The 19,557-nt window shown below is 34.3% G+C and overlaps 1 protein-coding gene across 1 annotated transcript in view; it reads left to right on the top strand.

Annotated features, from left to right (window-relative positions):
• alpha-Catr (alpha-catenin related) overlaps positions 1–19,557 on the top strand; it is a 160,292-nt gene that overhangs the window by 133,904 nt on the left and 6,831 nt on the right. Inside the window, exons 11-14 of the mRNA XM_071588451.1 lie at positions 7,130–7,180; positions 8,591–8,750; positions 8,928–9,100; positions 18,072–18,278. Of these exons, the coding sequence (XP_071444552.1) occupies positions 7,130–7,180; positions 8,591–8,750; positions 8,928–9,100; positions 18,072–18,278 (591 nt within the window). The remainder of the gene's footprint in view (positions 1–7,129; positions 7,181–8,590; positions 8,751–8,927; positions 9,101–18,071; positions 18,279–19,557) is intronic.

Below are 19,557 nucleotides of genomic sequence, written 5' to 3'. Positions count from 1 at the left end.
AACCGCAAATTAACCATCAGAGAAATAGCGGAGGACTTGAACATTGCCTATGGATCCGCCCAAGACATTGTGGTTAATGATTTGGGTTTCCGTCGTGTAGCATGCCAAAAGACCTCAATTTCATGCAAAAAAGAGACCGTGTTGACGTCGCAAAAGACATGATTTGCGAGGCTGAATCCGATCCCACATTCATCAAAAGGATCATTACTGGAGACGAGACGTGGGTTTATGAGTACGACACGCAATCCAGACATCAGGCAAGTGAATGGCGTTCACCAAATGAGCCGAGACCAAAAAAACCACGTCGTTTTCAGTCAAACAAGAAGGCAATGCTGACGGTTTTCATGGATTACAACGGTGTAGTGCATCATGAATTTTTGCCAGAAGGCCAGACAGTAAACAAAGAGTATTATTTGGGCGTTATGAGACGTTTGCGTGAAGCAATTCGCCGAAAGAGACCAGAAATGTGGGCAGAAAACTCGTGGATTTTGCACCATGATAACGCACCGTCGCACAGTGCTATCATTATTCGTAATTTTTTGACGAAAAATGCAACAAATACCATCCAACAGCCACCGAATTCACCTGATTTGGCTCCCTGTGACTTCTTTCTGTTCAATCGAGTTAAAAAACCATTACGGGGAACGCGTTTTAGCAGCCGAGAGGAAGTAATGGAAAAATCGCAGGAAGCACAGATGGACATACCGAAAACCGAATATAAAAAATGTTTCGAGGATTGGATCAAGCGCTGGCATAAGTGTGTTGCAGTCGATGGGGATTACTTTGAAGGGGACAATATAGATTTAGATGAATAAACTTGTATTTTTAATTTTCTGAATAAATTCCGGGAAATTTTTGATCAAGGTAGTATATTGTTCTATTTGAAATTTTAAAGTAGCATGTTAAGTTAAATCACGCAAATGGAAATCTAACTTGTATAGGTGACGAATTAAGTGTTTGAGCTCATCTCAAGAAATGTTTGCTTCAAACAAATAATTGCCTATGCTATGCAAAATGCCTATTTTGATCTTCAGTGTTTTTATTTTATCTGACAAGAAAAGGCACCGTGAAAGCTAAGTCAACGCACAAGATTTAATCTCCTGTAAGAATGTGCATTGAGTACCTTAGTTTTCTCTAGACTAGAGGCTCCTTTACTCTTTTGATGGATTCCTCCATCAATCTTATGGAAAATTCTTGTAACTATCCATTATGTCTTTTTTTGCAAAATAGGTAACAAACAAAACATTATAAAAAGTATTAAATTCTGTACATATTTTAGGAACACACTTTAAGTCAGCATATATTTAAAAGCTAAAAATCTAAACTCATCAATTTAATGCGTAAAAATCATGAATTAAAAGAAAAGTACTTACTCAATCCTTAAAAGTTTTATAAGAATTGCAATTCAACTAAATTAACATTTTAATGTGTTATTAAACAGTTATTAATAAAAACTGTAGCTATATTTTCAAAAGTTGATGGAAGCATTCAACAGCTGATTCCATAACCATGTGTAAAACTATATGTAAGTATGAGATTGAGTCAATCTTGATGATTAGGTAGGAGTTGACTTAGCTTTTACAGACTTATTTATTAGCTACAATGAACTGGCTAAAATATGCATTCTTAAAGTTTTCATATTCCTAATTATTTCTCACATAAACCTTAAGTTTTTACATGTAGATTCTAATTGCACTGACTTGAGGTATGTACAATAGATAAAATGTTAACATGAAAAAGCAAATAATTGAAACTTTAATGTCCTTGATTTCATGAAGTCAGTCACTAAATTTTCTCAAATTAATTTTAAAATGTATCACCTCTCTGCACTTTCTAGATGGCACATGTGTATAAGCAAGGAAAACGTACACACATCGTTATGCTTTCCATCAATCAGTCACCTGTTAATACAGAATGCTTGTGCAATGACTTTGTTTTTATTCTTTATAATCAAACAATAGTTTCTTAAAAATGTATTCCTTAGACCATCTGTATATATAATTGATCAGATGTGTTTGAATAACTGTTTTTCCATTAGGTGCCAAATATTTATAAATGTATGGTTTTTCTCTTTCTCTAGTTTGACTCTTGATGTTCTATATCCAAACCAAAGTGTAATATTGATCTGTTTAATCACCAAAACTATTGCCTTGCCATAAATAATTTCATGTGTGTGCGTAACCATATATATATATATATATATATATATATATATATATATATATATATATATATATATATATATATATATATATATATATACACACACACACACACACAAATATATATGCATGAATATGTATACATACAGGGTGGAGCGCTTAAATCTGGACAAATTTCAATTTGAATCTCCCGCCCTATCGTAGTTCCACTGGAGGTCGCGATTGGCGGTCTTGAACTCTATAGGCATCTAGTGAACAATCATAACTTCAAAATGGCCTAGATGTTATGTACAAGAGCGGAGTGCAATCGAAGAGCGGCTATTATCGGAAGTGTTCGCGCTGGGTGTTATATTTCAAAATAGTTTGATTCTTCTGGTACCCCAGAACAACTGCTTATGATATTGTGGCTAACTATAATGCTTCGGAGAAGTCTGGAGAAGGTTTCGCTAACCCAGCGAGGAAATCTCATTTGAGGAAATGCATGTTTGTCCAGATTTAAGCACTCTTCATACATATATACACACACAGACACAGGGTGCGGCACTATATATATATATATATATATATATATATATATATATATATATATATATATATATATATATATATATACCCAAGATCTTATAGGTATATATATATTTTTTTTATCCCCACCACTTCATTAATTTCACCTCTCAGACATTTCTATTATTTTCAATAACAAGCTGTCTTTCTCTGAAATATTTCTCATACTTCAGATTGGTCAACAATGCCTCTTGTAAATTGGATGAATCTTTTCCAGCATATCTCTTAATGGCTATATTTTGTTAGAGGATGATGAACAATAGGGTGTTCATTTTCAGTGCATGCTATGATGGGAATATGAAGCATTAATCGTACAATATCTGATCCATTTCATAAAGGAATTATCCTCTCTTCCACTGTCAATTTGTCTTCTTTCCATCAGATGTTTTTTCATCCCCATTATTAAAAGTCCTTTTTTTATTTGAGTGAATGTGTTGTATACAAGAGCCTACAGGGAGGAGTATGCATGCTTTCAGGGATTTCCCAAATACTATGTATTAAGTGTACTGGAGTATTACTTTCAGCACTGATACATGTGCAACACATGTGAATAGATGCTGAGTATGCTCTTACAATATTTTGTTATTAATAAGGTGAGCTGTATGATGTAAGTATAAATAAAGTTGATGCATTTATCTTCATTATGTAAAAGAATGGAATTGTTTAGATGTATTCAAGAGTGGTTTGGGAAGTCCATGTGAAAGTTAAAACTGCTTAATTTTTTTTATAAACCATATTTATTTTTCAAATATTCTCCCTTTAGGCTTATTCATTTCGTATAGGATTGCTTCCATTTGCTGTTTCTTAACAAATAATGCCAATGTTCACACTCAGCAAAATAAGTATTTTTTTCAGCAATTATCTCCTCACTTGAATACAATCTTGTCCCTGTCAGCCACACTCTCATATTTGAGAACAGCCAGTAGTCCCCGGGAGGCAAATGCGGAGAAAAATAGGATGGATCCAAGAAATAGGAGGATAAATCTGAAGAATGGGGATTGGATTCATTACTTTATTTATATTGTGGTCCAAGCTGTGGAGGAGTGAGTTAATGTGTTTTTGTGATAGAAAAGGACTTTTTTGTGGAATTTCCTATATCTCTGTTTTCAAATGGTCTGATGATGTCTAGCTTTTTCCAAATAGCCAGGGAAATTATTCCTCATTCCCTCTCAAAAGTAGTCATAACCTTCCCAGCTGAAGGAATGGTGTTTTTCTTCTTTGGTGCAGACTCTCTGCTGGGAACCCATTGCTTGGGCTGTTCCTTAGTTTCAGATGTAATGGTGCATCCATATTTTGTCCCTAGTGATGAATTTATGCCAAAGTCCTGCAGAAACTAAATCACCAAAGCAGCTACAAACCAGCCTTGGACCATGTCACTGTTGGACTGATCCAAAAATTTCATTTTTGAACAAAGGCGATCAATAGCAACACCCAGTGGACAGCTTTCTCATGTCCAAATGTTGACGTAAAATATCATGTACCCATTCATCAAAGATTGCTACAGCATTGGCAATCTCACAAACCTTCACTTTCCTATTATCCATCACCACATCATGGATTTCATTTATGACTCCTGGAGGAGTGACCTCGATAGGGCATCAAGTATTTTCACTTACCGTGTGTTCAAATGACCACTCTACAGATATTTTAACCATTTGTAAAACATTCTAATCAAAGGCACAAGTTCAGCATAATATTCATCAAGTATCTCTTTAGTCTCCTGGGGCAATTCACATTTCACAAAATAATGTTTCATCAAAGCATGAAATTCTCTTTTATCCTTTTTTTTGGAAATCACTTGATTTATTCAATCAAAAAAATCCCTAGCACAGGGTGATAGACCAGTCTAGTTGAAATTTAATGTGTGTTACCTTCTAACTGAAAATAACTTTGATGTACACCAATGATCTTTGCATGGACTTTTCAAACTACCCATGTATGTAGGTGTCAACCTACATAATGAGCATTTAAAAAACCACTAATTATTTCAAAGAATGAATCTTATATTTTAACTTCAAGTGTCAATGTCTTCTAAAATCTTCTGTGATATTATCTCTAACAACGTCCATACTTTTTTACTTTAATACTTTTATTTACTACTTTTACCTAATGGAAAATCAGATATTAAATATTGCAAATATTTCTTACTGTAAGGCCAACCATGGGCATCTGGTTTTAAAATGCTGCGTACCTAAATTGTATAATTCATAGTCTGGCTTCATATTTAGTCGGGAGCTTTATGGGATACCATAAATAATTTTTGCAGTATCCATTATACTTTGAAATTCTGTTGTAAAACTGATAATTTTTGCGACAAAATAGACATGACTGTAATAGAGCTGTGCTCTTAAATTGGTGTTCACCTAAGTGAAGACAGAGGAAAATTAGCATCTTGTGGTAAAGGAAAATGGCCATGGGGAAACTACACTATTTGCTTAGTCTTCATGGGTTATACACTTAATTTCAGTCTTGTGGAGGTAGATGAACCTTAGGTTGATGAGCATTAGTCGTGGTTGCCAGAAATTCAATATACTCTATGAGAATGCAAGTGGTAAAACTATGATTTTTCACATCATTGCAATTGGATTTTGATTTTGTTACATTTTCATGTAAGTATGATGACTAGAATTTTGAGTTGTTTTTCCAACTCGAATATTATTACATCAGTAGAGCTGAGAACAGTCAATGTGGTAGTAGAAAGTATCCCCCTTCCTCAACTTCATTTTCAATCTAGTTTCTTCTTAGCATGAAGAAAATCGTTCATAGAGTTATGGATATATGTTTCAGAATGTAACCTATTTCTTTTTTCAGGCAGTAATTGTTTTCTATCAGAATAAAGCAGGCAGTGTTTGCATTTTTGACCAATATTTATTTAGATGGAAAGCTGCAAAAGCCTTATCAGCCACTATCTTTTCCATTAACCATATATTTCTCAGTGACTTCTTCACATATATCTGTGGCAAATTTTTAGACCAATTAGAGGGACCTATAATTAGCTTTTTTAATGTATGTGAATATATAACCAATTCACAGAACTAATGCATTATTATGGCAACAAAGCCTATAAGAGGTGGAGGGTGACTTCAGTTATGTTTCAATAAATCAAGATTCACTTTTAAGAATAAGGTTGACTATGGGCTAGCCTCCTTCTCCTTATGTCATATTGGATAAACTATTGTCATATCGGCAAATTCCCAACGCACTTGAAAAGTCACACGCTTTGGAAATTGACCTTGATGCATGACAGTATTCCCTTCCATGGTAGGGAACCTGAATTCATTTTTTTTCCTACCTGTTCACACACTCCTGATAACTTTCACAATTCCTAGTAACATACCCAAATGTTTGGATATTTGCATGTGAAAAAACATCGTTGAGTCCCCCTTCTTGCCCTAAACGAATTAGTTTAAATCTTGAACATCCTTCATGCATAAATTATACACACATACTTTTTGTAGATATTGCAAATGCCTGGTGACCATATGTGTATTCATCTAAATTTCTAGTAAGTATCAAATTCTTTAATGAACAAATAAAATAAATAATTACCAATTGACAACATAATAAAGGGTATAATATAGTTCCAACAACATTTACGATGTAGATGACATTGATGTGAATTACAGCTGCAACTATACCTTCCTATGGCTATGTACAGGGTATCTTGTATTTTTTGTGTGTGCATAAGCACCACATGAAGATTTAAATCACTGGCAAAAGTGAGATGCTTTTGTGTACAGAAAAATTTATTGGGTATCTTTCTAAAATTGAGCACACTATTAATGTGAAAATTTTATCAAATATAATTATAATTTGCATAATCTGATTACCGGAGATGCTAAGTTAGGGTTTCATTAAATCTCATAAAAATTATTCCTTTAAATGTCGCAAAAATTATCTTTATCAATATTGAGGATTATTTAGACCAGATGCCATCTTTGGAAAAGAAAGTAAGGTCCAGCTAGCAACCCTACTTGGTGAGTAGCTATAAACTTTCTTACTTCTGCCCAGAAATATGCATTGCCAGCTTCAGCATGTGGCTATAATACACGCTATAATGCTGATATATTCTCATTTGTGAGGAGGGTTGTGTTTTCTGATGTAGAAATTAACAGTGATGTCAATTTCCTCTAAAACCTTGCACTTACTTTGTTTGGATGGAAATCTTCCCCGAAGATTTATTTTATGGAAGTCATTCATATTGTCCATACAATAGTGCTTTTAACCTTACCAAGTGCAAGGATAGTAATTTAGACGTTCATATGTTGCTAAAAATTCATAGGCACAGAAAAGCGCTTGAATGCTCCGTTGCTTAAGAGTTCTCCTGCATTGCACATATGTTGACTTAAAATATGAATGAAGCACACAAAAGAGTCATTGATATTTTTCTTTCTTTTCTACAGAAACACGGAACCACCTCAAAACCTTTGAAGCCTGTCCATTTGGATCCTGAGGTAGGCAAGATAAAACATATATTATGAAGAGTAACTCATATATAATTTTCCATATATAATATTCCTTTATGGCTAATTTCGATGAATATTTAAAATATTATTTCAAAAGGATGCAATGCATCAAAACTAGTTCAAATAAAATATTCTCAGTTAAAAATGCAAGTGAGAATGTTGACTTCATGGGAAGGAGTTCTGAAACATCACCCTAATGTCATATCATACAAGGTGTAGATCAAATAAGGCCGTAAAGATGCGTGTATAACTAGGAAATTAAATGAGCGGAAGTAACTAAAAATTGTGAGTAGGGTACTGAAGGAGAAGCTTCTTCAGGAATTTATCATCCCTTCTATGGTGAATGTCTGGCATAAGATATATAATATGTATCTTGAGAGAGCCAGATGTATTTGTGGTCACTAATCATTCAAGGGCAACATCCTAAACTCACAAGTAGGTAAATATGAACTTTAATAATAATTGTGAGTTATGATTCATGTAATACAAAAACTGGGCCTGAAATCTGAAAAATCACATCCTCAACTACAAAAAAGGTCAATTTTACTGTGAATATAGATATTTGAAATGCTCAAGCTAGAGTAGGAATTACAAATTACTTTATACAAATTAAGAACCCACTTTGTACAGTACATTTATTTAGTTAATATCATATGGAAACCTTTTGAACATTTAGGCATAAAAATGTCCATTGTATATTATTTTCAATTAATAAGTGAACAGTACAAAGTGTTTTCTTCATTATCCAATGCTTGTTCCACCATGTCATACCAGATTTTAATATCAAACAGAAATTTCAACTTGAACACACAACTACTTTGCTTGATATTTTCATCTCTTCCCACATGAATATATTTTCAATTATATATTGTTGTTAATGTACAATGAGCAGATCTAAATGGTAGGTCACCGAAGTTGAAACAAATGCTGACTTTTTTTCGTCATTATTCCATTTATATCCTTAATACAGCTGGGTATTTGCCAGCCAATTCAATTGTTCCAGGCTCAACTTTGTGGTAGTTCATGTTCATTAAATGAAGAACGCATGGTACATTTCAAATGTTCTTTATTTACATACAACCTGTTTCAATGCTTAGGTGTCATCATCAGGTCACACACCCCTGATGATGACGCCTAAGCCTTGAAACTATTTGAATGTAAATAAAGAACAGTGGAAATATACATTGTGTTCTTCATTTAATGGACAGCTGAGTATGTTGGCCTGATTGAGCTCTTTCTCACCTAATGATCATGTTTTTAAGGCTTGGTTAAGGATTTTTCACAATGTGAATGAAATGCCAGAAAAGACTTGGTGGTCCTAATTGAGTTTACTAAATAAATTCAACATTATTATTGTTATTACTGAGTAGGGCAGTAAAAAAATCTTTAATCCCACAGGAACAAGCGAAAATAGCAAAGGCTGGCCTTGAGATGAAGCTCATGTCTTCAGAGATGGATGCAGAGACCGAGAGGTGGGAGGAAGGTGGAGGGGTTGACACCAGCAATGGGGGGAGTGTTGGTGGTGTTGGAGGCATGGGAGAGGGAGGAGGAGGCATTGGTGGTGGGGGAGATGTAATTGGTGGGAATGGGAGAGATGGAGTGCGATCAGGAGGGGGAGGAGTTGGGGAAGAGATTGGGGAGAGTGAGGAAGGGGAAGGAGGTGGACGCTTTGACAGTGGGCGAAGGCGACGTGCCGGCAGTGCACCAGGGGGAGCTCCTCCTCCTGGCGCCGAAGACAATGACATTGTGAAGCGAGCCAAAAACATGTCTGCAATGGCGTTCAGCATGTACCGTTTCACTCGAGGTGAAGGCTCCCTGCGGACCACACAAGACTTGTTCACGCAGGCAGAATACTTTGCCGAGGAAGCGAATCGCCTCTACAAAGTTGTGCGTCAATTTTCCTACCAGGTGGGTTTCTTTTCTGATTCCCCATTCACCATTTACCTCCATGTAACCTCTTGCAGAGCTTTGATTAGTATCATCTGCTTGCATTGGCTGAAAATTAGTGCTGGGATATAGCACTGTACCTTGACGTCTGCTATGCCTTCTGAAGTAATTGAATACCCCAACCTCAGTAATTTGACTTTTATTTGTTCTAACAATATCGTTCTGAGAGGGAAAGCAAATCCCCACCAGAGCACAATCATTCAATTCATAGTAATCACAGACAAAATGTAGTGTTGATTAAGGTAGTAAGGATTGACGGTTCAAACCCATCTTCTCCTTGTGAAAACTATATACATAAACACTAAAAACTGCTCCATAGTCTTCCTCTTTCTTTTGTCTACACCCGTTTTGGAATAACCTTGTTGAAACCTTGCAGGTCTAAACTAGTACAAAATGCCAATTCACTGAAGTGAAAGGTAAACCTCAAAGAGAAGTAAAAGATCTTGTAGGATACTTTTAGCACAGTGGTTGGTCAGAAATGCGTGTAGTCTTATGTGAAATTTTCCACCTGGCTGACCCCCCTCTCTATAGTGCATACGTAGAAATTATGGACACATTTTTAGTTCTGCACATTGACCCAAGCTTTCAACCAAGTTATATCACTGTAAAAGTCACATGCTTTTTTGAGGGGATAGTGAGTGTTAAAGCATGCAATAATCCCCTGAATTTTGTAATCTTCTGCTAAACAAATGCCCTGAATGGCTTAAGGGTCATAAATAATATTTGCAATTGTTATTATTATTTTCTTCTATGATTGTCATTTGTCACTTCTTTGAATATGTATATAAAAAATGTTGGAGCCATCAGTAGGGAAGTATAGGCAGCACCTTTAGATCCTTCAGTGGAGCTATAAAACTAATACTGAAATGGAGTGAATAACTGCAAGACTACGGTCATGCCCATCTGCTTTAAATAACAAGTTGTTAGCCAGCTTAAATTTTGCTTGGGAATACTTCAGATTGATTCTGACTTGCTCATTAAATATTTTTTAAAGACATATGGGCCATGATTTAATTATATTGCAAACCTGGGGAGTGTAATAATTGAAGCCCCTGTTGCTTAATAACATAATACTCAGTTACACTAATATGCACTCATCAATTAATTATTTTTTTGTCTAATGTTGTAGTCAGTGAAACAATTTACCTTGAATCAATGGCCAGTTCTATAGAGATTCTTGATGAAAAATGTAGAATATTTTGTTATGTAATCATTACCTGGTAACATTATGTAGAAAATTAAGCAAGAATACATCACAACATAAAATCCATTATTTATGATTTTGTCTTACATGCTGGGTGGCAGGGCAGGGGAGGGTCTAGGATTGTTTCACCGATTAGTCAGGAAAAAAATTCAAATGTAGATGAATCTGAAATGCAGCTGGAGATTTTAATAATGAAAGATGGGTACGAATGTAAAATATTGCATATTTTTATCAGTTCAAGTCTACTTTGAATTAACTCTGTATTTAACTCATGATCATGATTCAATTCTCTCCCATTGTATATACATTTTTTTATTTCACCTTATGTTCAAACTCAAAAAACACTGAAAGTTAAATACTTAATAAAATCAACATATGGCAATGCATTGTTGCAAATGGATTGTGAGAGAAAAGTGCATCAGTGGCAATCGATACAAAGTCATTTTTACCATATTACTCCTCATTAACAATAAATTATACATCAGTTGACTACAAGGAAAAAATATCCATGAATTACCTAATATTCTAGGTACCCTATTTTCAGGACACCAAGGTAAAAATGTTTTGAGAAATATGTATCACAAAATACTGTGGTTAAAATCCTTATTCCTATCCTAAGTTCTTGTTGTAGGTACCCAGTAGCATAGTACTTTCAGTATAGCCTTTAAGGAAAGCTGGGTTATCCTGGAATGTGCCTCACAAGAAAAGGCTCTACAGTCAACAACCACTATTACTCTGAGAAATAAGTCATTTTTCAACTTAGTTTAGACCTGTACACAGTTCCTTTTCTCACTGGTTGTAGTGTAATACTTCATCCTCTATGGGTTACACTTCCATTGAAGATTCCAAAGTCCATTATGTTTCAGGCACTCAAGACACAGATATGCCTTCCCAATTCAATACGTGTTACCTCTGTTTGATCACAGTGCAGGGCTAAGGCTTACATGAATTATTCTGCTTTTGTTTCATGCTTTGTGTATGGATTTTTAATGAAGAAAAATGAGCAGTGATGTTTTATAAAATTCATAGTTTCTGGTTTTAATGGGTGGAAAGGGTATATCATTGGCTAGCATAATTAAGTGACATCCCACATAATACTTTTTAGTACTGTAACTATCATCTCCCAAAGACATCATTAGTTGCCAGACAAAATACCAGTTTAATAACAATTGGATGGTTTGTACATCATAGTCTGAGGGGATCAGAAGGGGCAGAGGGAAAGTAAAAATAAGCACCTCTGAACAGCACTTGAAATCAATAACACAAAACCTGAAATTTACATGCTCATCTTCAGGAGAGTGTCATGGTAAGCTCCTCATAAATATCTCCTGCTTAGCAGAAAATTTATTCAGAAGCCAATAATGGGAGTAAGCTGTCATTAAGCTCACAAATTTACAATTACACCCATCTAAAGATGTCAACCCACCAGCCACCAATAAACTGGAGTGTAGCATTTATTTTATTAATTTCTTCATTTTCTTGAAAATTCATGATCAAAAAAGATAATAGTGATATTATCAAATTTTACCAACAAAATGGCAGAGCTGACTTTCAGGTTGCAAATTAAATGATTCATAAGAGTTGGTGAACCCTGGGTAAAAAAGAATCTGAAGTAGATGAAAAAGTTTCCCTTAAGATTAAGTACATTGAACAAATATTCTGTAATTGATACCTGAGCATTGCTGTGTAATGTCAGTACTGGAGTCCGCAGAAAATCATTAACATATCAGCAAGATACTGTTTGCAGGTGACTTTTCATAAATGTCACTTTTCAACTTTGACCCTATATTAAAACTCAGTTCCCAAGAAAATATTTTGATGGAATGGATAATAGTTATATCAATAAATCTTGTCTAGTCAGCTCACAGGGCAAAATTCCACATTCAAGGCTATTTCATTGAGAACACAGGTAAAGAAAAAGTGCAACCAACTAGATTAAACCTGGTGGGATTCAAACTAGACATCTTAACTTTATTTTGCCTCGCGCAAATTGCGCATAACTTGCAGGTAATATTCCTTATTTATCGTTCTACCCTGTGGCAAGAACTCATGATGAACCACGCCCCGGCAATCGAAGATAACTGTAAGCAAAACTTCCACATTCGACCGAACTTGGAGCGCTTTTTTCGATCTTGGCTCGTGCAGCAGCTTTAATTGGGATGATTGAGCTTTAGTTTCCACGTCATAACCATAAACCCATTATATGTCACCAGTTATGACCCTCTAGAGCAAATCTGGGTCGTCGCGGACTGAGTCCAACACCTCATTAGCAATGTTAATGCGTTGTTGTTTTTGGTCGAAATTGAGCCATTTTGGTAAGAATTTCGCGGCGACCCGTGTCATGCCCAAATCCTTGGTAAAAATCGAATGGCACGAGCCAATCAATATATTTAGGTCCTCAGCAACTTCTCTAACAGTGATTCGGCGATTGGCCAATTATATTTTCTTCACTTCATCAATGTTTTCGTTTGCTGTTGACGTGCTCGGGCGTCCGGTCCGCTCTTCATCGCTCACATCTTCTCAGCCCTCTGAGAACATTTTGTACCACCGATAAGCGTTGCTTCGGTCCAAGGAAGCTTCTCCATATGCCACAGTCAACATTCAGAATGCGCCAGCACACTTAATTTCGTTTTTCATGCAAAATTTGACACAGAATCTTTAAACCATTTTTAGGAGCAGGCAAAAATCGAAGACAAGCCAAAACACGTCCGAGCAAAACAGCTGTCAACAATTAACTGAAGTTCGGCCGAACTTTTCGGCAAAAGTAAGAGACTTAAGTACCAACATAATGTCACAAGATAATCGAAAATCAAATATACGGAACTCGCTAAAATTCAAAATTCGCAATACTTTTTTAACAGACCTCGTACACCAAAATGTGGGTGTTACCTTTCTTGTGAATATTCTGCTCGGCAAACTTTAATAGACATTAATATTAATCAAATATTGCATGCAATAACAAAACTGCATGACCTCGAGGAGCATATACTGCAGAAAACTGATTTCCAGTTTATTATTTGGCACAAGGGTTTATATAGTTTCAACTTGAGACAATTTTGGCTAGAAAACCAGCTCTTAATGCCTATTAGGTGCATATTTAAGGTACTTGCATGTGTTGATATGTTGTGATTAATATATACACAAACCAACCTATACAGTATATGACACTATGAAATTATAACTGGCTTTTGCACATCATTATTCTGCAGCAACCTTTTGGGATACCAAATTATTATTATACAATCAAGGAAATGTGTTTGTGTGTGAATTCCATACATTGTGATGCGCTCATATGCATCTCTATCACGCATAGAGTAAGCTGAACTAGTCAAGTACAACTGGCTTTTTTGGATCATTTTTCATTGGCTGATGTTACCCTTTTTAATTATGTACACTTTTACACACATTGCTTGAAATATTATGATGTTATGCTTTCTCATTGTGCAATGAGAAACATTACCTTACCGCATGTGTATGATTGCCTTTTGTGAATCGTCTTCTATGGGCTGTCTTCTTACAGTCCAAATTATTGTGTTTTTATAAAAATATGGTGGCATAGACATAGATCCAGTACAATTGCTTTTCAAATAAAAATGACGTGCCATCTGGCATCCATATTTTAAATTATCATTAATATTATGCAGGAAATTCTGATATGAAAGTGTAACTCATTCAGTCGCAAATGTCATTTAGCCATCTCATTCATTTTGAAAATTAAGTTCATACGGATTGAAATGCTTGCAGTCACTCCAAAACTATATTTTTATGGGAGCAAAAAATTTACTGGAATTCCCATACTTTAAAAGTATCTGATGTGGCAAGTACAGTTGTGGCAACGCTTTATCCTCTTGATTTTCTTATTTCTTAATATGTCATAATAGTTTTAATGGACACCATTCTTAACTGTCAGTAAATTATTGTATTACTCATGTTAAGGGAAAGTTTCTATTACCACCCATGCAAGGTGAAATGAGAGAAGAGAATTGAAATCATCTACTCTTACAGTTAAATCTTGAACTCATAGTTTTTAGTAATCAATCTTCTATGGATGGAAGGGATTTGCCATTCATCCTTTTAAGAGGAATTGAGTTGGTACTGACAATGTGGTTTTTATGCCAACCACATTCAGATTGATCAAAAAAACCAAAACTAATAAAGTAATGGAGTCTTTCATATTTTATTGAAAAAATATGCACCATGGAAATTCATTACAGTTATCCAGTCTATTTTAGTTTTGTTTTGGATTGGCACTTCTGTCTAAAAAGAGTTCTCAGGTCCCCCGCTCTTTTTTAATTTATTTGTGTTGGCACCACATACACAGGCTAAAAGAGGTAATTTCTGGGGCATGTATTTTGGCCAAAATCTAATGCCCACAAAAAAACATACCTGCACGGAAACATGAAGAGACACACAAATGGGCATCATTCAGATAATTGCCGAAACATGCCCAGAGTATTTCAAAACATTTATATTCGTTCACATTCCTAAGTCGAATGTCGATGCAATACTTTGCTCTTTAATATATAATGAGAGTCTAAAAAGAGACCGTGGAATTTTTCAGGCAATAGTGGTTATATATAATTAAAAACCCATAAATTTTATCATAGTGTTTGCTGAGTAATTTCCAATGCAAGACCCAGCCTAACAAACCCATGACAGTTGTGTAAAATGATGTAAGAAGTAATCATTTTTGTCTGGGCAATGTATTTAGAATTGAAATAAAAAGCTCATAAAATGTTAATATATAATTCAACAATAATTCACATACCAATATTCATTGAAAAAGAACAACAGTACTATTCTACAAAAAGATGTTTAATGTCATGATACATTTTACTGCTTATCATTATTTTTTTAGGAATAGTTTATTCAAAACTTTCATTGAGTGAAGCCTGACGTAAAAAACTATATTATACTCATTAAACTTTGAATAACTTAATTAAAATTAGAAATAATTCAATGAAAATTTAAAGATAAGGACATAATTACTACAGTATTACAAGATTCTGAGGTTTGCTGCACATTTTGCATGTATTTCCCTATGATTCTTCTGCTTCTGTGGCAAGCACCTTAAGAGCCAAATTGAAATCAGCAGTGATTCTTGTTGCTGCAACATTGAAGAGTCATTGACTCACTAAATGCTCCACATACAGGAAGTATTAATCACTATCTCAGCATAAACAAACCATTGCAAAAGTCAAAGTACCTTATTGTATTTTTTGTCTCCAGCAAAACTTTATGGAATTTACCCCACATATTGAAGTGAAATAAGTAACTTTGTAATTCCACAAACACTTTTTTTAGGACACCTCATCACCTGATGGTGATGTCCAATATTGAAACCTATGTCGTGTTCTAAATAAAGTGTACGTGGAATTACAAAGTCACTTATTTCATTTCAATATACATGATTGTATTTTTACTGTATTCTAAGGCAGTGTAAAAAGAACAAAACAACCTTTACCTTTTAATGAAAAACAAATCTATTGCCAAAGAAAATGTGGGTAGCTTGTAAGAGTATATTTCAATCAACTAACAAAAGTTCCAAAATATTCATGAGAATTTCTGGAGTTTGATTCATCTCCTTATGGTTTGAACCAAGCAAGTAGGTCTTACTGTGGATTGCACTCGAATGTTCCATAAATTTATAAAAACCACATTATTAGCATATTATTCATTCAAAATATATTTTTCAGCCCTATGAAAATATGCTTTAAAATCTGAATAGCCATCTAACAAGAATGTGAAATGCATGGTCACATTATAGATTAACAGTTAGGCTTCACAGTTAGAAATTTCACAAAAACTTTTATAACTACTGCTAAAAACCTCTCAAGCTGACAGAAAATCATTTAGTATTTTGCTTTCTCAAGCCTGAGATACATTGTTTTTTTCTAACCCATATTTATTAAACTCATTAAATTTCAATCTGACTCATAATTTGCTTTGGCATAATCCCAACCAAACCACTGCCAGATAACCAATAGTTTGCAAAAGTCATAATAGTTGGTCGCTTTTGATTTCATGTAAAAGGTGTATTCAAGTTTTAAGGTCACCCAATTTTTTTACAAGACTGAAGGTAGGCGAAAAGATGAGGTAAACTTATAATATGCCAACACTTTTCAATTGTAAGACACATATGGCTGCATTGTACAGTGAACAGGGTTTTTTTAGCTGTTGCTACAGGGAGAGGCATTTTCAATGTTTGAAATGGCAGTGTACAAGAGCAGTATGATCATCCTTCTTTTACACCTGCATGGGTTTTCCACCCATTGAAAATTGAGTGATATATGCACTGATAGTGATATAGGTGTGAAAACTGTTCACTCCTGAGAGCAAAACTTCAAAGTAGGCCAAATATTGTATGACATTGAACCCATGGAGTCGTGGCCATGGACCAACTGGTTTTTCTATTGTGCAAAAGTGACCCTTACAGAAGCATTCTTGGTAGTCATTGCATGGCGTCGTTGTGAAAAATTCACAAATAGAGAATTATTATGCAGAAAAGTAACAGAAGTTTTAACTTTCTGGTGTTAATAGTTTGTCAGAAATAAATTAGGAGACCTTGGAACTTGAGCAAACCTTGTAGAACATAACAGTTTCAGGTTTACCTGATGATGATGCACAGCATCGAAACTATGGTCGTGAAATATTAAATCTTTATTGTGGTAGTGTAAATTTTATTTTTTACCCTTATCAAACCTTGTAGAACCAAAAAACAAAACAAATTAATTTTGAAATGAGATGTGATGCTGACAATTACCTTAGTACTCCGAGTAAAAATTACAAAATTTTTGTACCAATACTGCAGTTATTCTTTGTTGTTCCTTTTCATGTTATTCCTTCAAATATCTGAATACAATTCGCACGTCAATTAAAAAAGTCCCAACTTTTTGCTTGATGAAATAGGACAAAAAAGATATAGCTCTGTTGTAGCTTCTATTCAATGAAATTTGGATTGCCTCCAACTAACGCCGCACAATAGGGAGTAGAAGTTCAAAGTGAAGGTAAAAAACATTTTTCAAATTAGCAACAACAAGACCATGTAAATATTACAAGAAACTAATTCATCCCCTACTTTTCTTTCCTCCTTTACATGGGCCTGCTTTCTGTTCTCAATGGTGTGCCTTCTTTGGGTGAACACTGCTTATTTCTCTCTGGAATTCCAACTCTACTGCTGCTTCTCTTGGAAAAAAAACCACATCTTTTTCTTTTTTATATCATTTTTCCATACTTGATGAGCTAACATAATGGTTTGTATGGAATTTAAATTATATATGCTTTGAATCATGTTTGTCATCATGTAATATCATATTGGTGCACATGGTTTATAAATTTTATGAACATGATATAAATCTACTTTGCTAAATTTTTCCACATTGTACTCCAAACCTATTTTATTTATATATTTGATTGTACCATGTTAAAATGTTTGCTGAATATGGTTGAAAATGCACTACATCACATAATATTAAAAAATCTGGTTTTTATTTTATTGTTCTAAATTTAATGTATGTGTATCTACCTCATTCAACCATATGTTTTCTGGGTGTATAAATTTTTCTTATTCCACATAATACTAATTTATCAATTATATTTAATTAATATCACAATTATAAATGTCTACTTTCATGTAATAATTTTTGCATATTAATACCATTTTGTCTATTCCACATTTTCCTGTTGCTCTGTGTAAATAATTGGATTTTTGGGAGGAAATGGATATAGGTGCCTGGAGGATCTCACAAAAAGGATCTTTTGGAAAACTTGGATCGAGTGCCTACTTATGTGCAGCAGCTTCAATTCACTGTGAAAGAACCCACAGTTGGAAAGGCTGCTACATTTTCCAAAGTAGACAGTGTTATTCACGAAACAAAGAATCTCATGGATGTCATCTCAAAAGTGGTTACTACCTGCTTCCTCTGTGCTAATAAGGTATGTGACTTATTTCAACATCGTTTTGTAGAAGATAACTTCCTTTATCACAATTAATATCAAATTTGTAATATGACTTTTTCTTATTCCAAATAATACTAATTTAACAATTATATTTAATCATTATCACAATGATAAATGTTGCCACTATAAAAGCTGTTTTTGCATTCAAGTATTTGAGACATTGCATACATCAGTCACCAACTGAGTGATCACATGAAAATTATTATGATATACTTGCTTAGCACACACATATTTTTCCAAAATTAGTTTTATCTATTACTTGGAAACTACTAGTGAAGTAAATTCAATGATCTTGTCACTTTAATGGCAAGGGAGCATTAATTTTACAAGTTTTATTTACTCATTAATAGGTACAAATTTTATTAGTGTGCACTCTTTTCTCTCAACCACGGCTTTCTAATGATGTTATTTTAACTAAGTGATGCAGGAACTTGAATCCCATTTCCTCCACTTTCAAAGTTTGTACATCTATTTCTTGAGACATATAGATAAATATAACAAAATGGTCTCCACAACAGATTTCACATCTGAAATACAAAGGTTGTTCCTCTGTAATCCAAATGTCAGAACAAGTAAATGATATTGCAATTTAGGAAAATTGGGGTGGTAACTTAATATCACATAACTGAGGAGGTACTATGCATCCATGAATATATAGTATATATGAAGTTTGTATGAATTTCAATTGATGGAGGTGTTAAAGGACAACTATACTCATTATCACCTTTAGCTCAACAATTTATTTACATTTATATCAAATCATAATGGAACCCTGAACAATTTTTGTTATTATATTGATATTTCATGAAAACCATTCATATCCTTGTCATTAGATTTTGAACAGACAAGCCGTTGCCATTTAATGAGAAGATGATGACATTTTTTCGGCAAAAATGTGATCTATTTAGCCAAGATACATCAAGGCAAAACTTTAAGTAAAAGAGTTATCAAACCTAAAATATCACTCATCTTATTTTAACCACCCACAAAAGTAGTAGATAAAAAAATAAGTAACCTTTGGTATGATCCACAGTTGACTCTCTTTTCGTAATGGGGGAATAATTTCATCCAGTGTTGGCATGTGGTGTTATTAGCAAAAGAATCTTTTAAAAGTTCATCTATGACCTTCATTCATGTTTATTAATATGTATTGGCAATTTGTATGCATGTATGTACGGGTCAAGAGCAGAAATTAGCCTGTTCAACCACATTTCCTTGATGCAAGAAACCAGGCTTGATTCCACTTGATTTTGTC

This window comes from Hetaerina americana, unplaced genomic scaffold (assembly GCF_022747635.1).
Source record: "Hetaerina americana unplaced genomic scaffold, ioHetAmer1.1.p SCAF_3, whole genome shotgun sequence".
Classification (NCBI taxonomy): domain Eukaryota; kingdom Metazoa; phylum Arthropoda; class Insecta; order Odonata; family Calopterygidae; genus Hetaerina; species Hetaerina americana.
Note: the sequence above shows the minus strand (reverse complement) of the source record. Positions and strands in the feature narration are given on the sequence as shown.